The sequence below is a fragment of the Centruroides sculpturatus genome, unplaced genomic scaffold, assembly GCF_000671375.1.
Source record: "Centruroides sculpturatus isolate CEXI.00-Female unplaced genomic scaffold, Cexi_2.0 scaffold282, whole genome shotgun sequence".
Taxonomy (NCBI): Eukaryota; Metazoa; Arthropoda; class Arachnida; order Scorpiones; family Buthidae; genus Centruroides; species Centruroides sculpturatus.
The window spans coordinates 680,268-683,778 of NW_019384528.1; the positions used below are offsets into that span (position 1 = coordinate 680,268).

The 3,511-nt window shown below is 38.8% G+C and overlaps 1 protein-coding gene and 1 pseudogene across 1 annotated transcript; both read right to left on the reverse strand.

The window, feature by feature from the left end:
- Positions 1–1,077: 1,077 nt before the first annotated feature.
- On the reverse strand, positions 1,078–1,823 carry LOC111622950 (annotated as a pseudogene).
- A 130-nt stretch (positions 1,824–1,953) lies between these two features.
- Positions 1,954–3,449, reverse strand: LOC111622951. Its single transcript, XM_023365423.1, has 2 exons — positions 3,369–3,449; positions 1,954–3,261 (listed from the first exon to the last, which is right to left on the reverse strand). Exon 2 carries the CDS (start codon positions 3,259–3,261, stop codon positions 1,954–1,956), a length of 1,308 nt encoding a protein of 435 aa, XP_023221191.1. The 5' UTR covers positions 3,369–3,449.
- Between the last annotated feature and the right edge of the window lie 62 nt (positions 3,450–3,511).

Here is a 3,511-nt window from a genome sequence, read left to right on the forward strand (position 1 = left end):
TCTTGCCCTCCAAAGGTAAGTGTATACAGGGTATTGCCGGCGGGGCTGGAAGGCGGCCGTTTCTTGCCCTCCAAAGGTGGTTGGTAAGTCTTGTAGCAAGTACGTATTAGGTATATTCTTTGATATTAAAGGTGCTTTTGATCACCTATGGTGGCCCTCGATTATGAGTGAATTAAGGTATAGGCAGTGTCTTAATGATTTATATAGGTTATTAAAGGACTATTTGTCAAGGAGAGAGGTGGTATACGAGGAAGCCAACCTAAGGGTGGTAAAGAAGGTAAATAGGGGATGTCCTCAGGGGTCGGTCTTGGGACCTGTCCTCTGGAACTTGGTTTTTGATGGTGTCCTAAGGATTTTTAATAGTTATGGTGTTAATTATATTGCTTATGCTGATGATTTGGTTTTAATAATATCCGGTAATTCGAGGAGAGAGCTGGAGTTCCATGGTGATAAATGGGTTGTATTGCTGAATAATTGGTTATTGGCTAATAAGCTGGAGCTGTCGGTTGATAAGACGGTGGCGATTTTACTGAAAGGTATTATGAGCAAGGATCGGCCGCCAAGGGTCAAGCTTGGTAATAAAATAATTAAGGTTGCTGACTCGGTTAAGTATCTTGGTATACATATTGGGGCCAATATGAGTATTACGCTACATGTCACGTCTATCACTGATAAGTGTATAAAGGTAGACAAACGTTCTTGTTTTTCCCAACAATTATGGAAAGGTTGAGGGCACACTGGGTTCAACCGGACTATTACTTGTCTCAAATTATTACAGGGCATGGGGATTTTAATCAAAAATTATTTTCTTTCGGGTTAACTTCATCTCCATTCTGTGAGTGCGGAGAGGTGGATACTCTTGAACACTTTGTATTTCATTGCCCGATATATTCGAGATATAGAATAGAATTAGAATTATTAGATATAAGTATAGAACATTATAATATGATAATGCAGAATAAAAATAAATTTAAACGAATATATAATATTTTAAAAGATANGACTAATCGAACCGTCTAGTAGCTGGTTCCCTCCGAAGTTTCCCTCAGGATAGCTGGTGCTCGATCGGAATCAGTCTCATCCGGTAAAGCGAATGATTAGAGGCCTTGGGGCCGAAACGACCTCAACCTATTCTCAAACTTTCAATGGGTGAGAAGTCCGGTTTACCCGACTGAAGCCCGGACGATTCTCAGGATGTGAGTGCCCAGTGGGCCACTTTTGGTAAGCAGAACTGGCGCTGTGGGATGAACCAAACGCCGGGTTAAGGAACCCGATGCAAGACGCTCATGAGATCCCATGAAAGGTGTTGGTTGCTATAGACATTTAATTGTAAAGTAAATAGAGGGCTGTCTGTCTTTAAGCTACAGACTTTTGCCCTATGGAAGTAGGAAGGAAGAGAAAGCATGAGATGTGAAGTGTGAAAAACAGGGAGATAGGACAGTGGGAAAGAAGTCATGGGCCCCAGAGCGCTTGCATCGGGTCATTTATTAAAACAAAATAACAAAATATTACAAACGGCACTCAGCTCGAGGCCTCAATCACATCGTAAAATTTGCACAGTAATTACAGCATAGGTGTACAGAAGACAAATCTTCTTCGCTGTCCTCGTCTTCTTCGCTTTCTTATACAACATATTTACAAACAGGCTTATACATTACAGCCAACCAATCAATTATGCCCGACAATTTAAAACAGAATAACAATATTTACAAAGCCGTGAGTTTACAAAGCTGTCCAGGACTATCTACAACCACCTTTAAAGAAGGTGAGTCTGCTACAGCCACTACTTGTGGCTCTGAGAAACAATCTGACCATAAATCCATCCTGGATAAAGGGTTGTAAACACAGCAGAATTTCGGTGTAACAAGAAAGCCAAACCAGACAACTACCCAATACACTCGATGGGTAGCGCAAAAACAGTTGCTGTCCTTATTGCTGAATAAGCTTCCGAAATTATGAATACTTGCGTAGTTCGTTAATGTAACTTGGACAAGACTTGTCCAAGGTATTATGTTTGTAGTCTGTCTGTTTGTTCCTGTAGCAATTGGCGCATCTCACATCTTTGTCTTTTGGGCACTCTCTATAAAGGTGGGCATCTCCGCAGTGACTGCATGTCGTTTCTTTCGAAGGGCACTGGTTGGCAAAATGTCCAAACCCTAGGCATTTGAAACATCTTTTGATTGAGATGAAATCAAAGACTGGACATCTTGCCCAGCCCAGATTTATTGTACCCTCTTTTATAATCATCTCTCGAAACATAGGCGTTACCTCCAGAACCCATGACACGCAGTGTTGATCTTTTTGTGGAAGTGAAAACTTCACTGTTATTTCTTCATTGACGAATTTTTGTGAGATGTTTGTGTTAAAACACTCATTCTGTTCATAAAGCATATCAAGGATTTCTTCCTGTTTGATGGATTTCGGGACTGACACCAATTTAATTCTAGGCAACCGTTTCTGCGATGTTTTAGTTGTTAATTCCTTCACTTTTATTAATTCCTTAGCCATAGTATTCATGTCTTCCGTGCAGTACAGGTCTATTGCCACTCCGCCTTGGTTTATTTTTCTAAGACCTTTGATCCCGATTCCTAAGTGTACCGGATTGATTTCCTTTATCAAGATCTGCTTAGTGTCCTCAGAAGTATTTCCCTTGTTTTTGCTATATACCAGTACAGTGTACTGTGGTACAGAAGTCTTAATCTTAACTTCTGGTTGAGTTTTCCCAAGTTTAAGAACTTCGCTATAGCTAATTTTTTGCTCTTTTACACTAGTTCCTTTATGTAAGTTATCATTAAGATCTTTAATACCTCCTTTAACAGTTAAGATTTCTTCCATCGTTTTTTCAGTATTTGCTTGTATTAATTCTGTTATTTCCGACTTAAGTTTATTTCTAATTTCACTCTCTTTGTTCTGATCTAGATTACAACGGTTTGTCATTTTCTTTATGTCACTAATGTCTTGTTTAATTTTCTTCAATTCTGTCATTGTTAACTCATTATGTAAATCTAGCATTTTACTAACTTCCTCTTTGGTAATAGTATTTTCTATATTAACTCTTGATTCCGATTTTTCCCTAATTTCTTTTAAGTTTTCTTCGGCAAGATAAATAATCTTTGTCATTTGTTCTATTAAGAACCGTTTGTGATCTATTGTCGATAATCGACCGTTAGGATTCTCTATTATATAATTTTTCGTCTCTTCTACCATAAGGAATGCCTCCTCCAAAAAGGCTTCAATTTTATCGCTTTCTACGTCCGACATCTTTAAAAACTTAATTTGTTAATAATAAAAACCGTTAATGCAATGCTAGTAAACTAAGCCAATGACTAGCAAAGTACTGAATGGAAGTAGTAAGTTGTAAAAATAACCTTGAAAATACTTCCTGTTTACTATATTTAACTCGCTGTATTCGGCGCCAGATGGTCTGACAAAACAACAACAGGTGTCCGAGCAACGGCCGTTCCTATGGCAACGGCCGTTATAAAAAACCGTCGTTAGCGTTAAGTGAGGA

Bases quoted from the DNA above. Each gene is read 5' to 3' on its own strand.
- LOC111622951 (XM_023365423.1), bottom strand. From the start codon at position 3,261: ATGTCGGACGTAGAAAGCGATAAAATTGAAGCCTTTTTGGAGGAGGCA.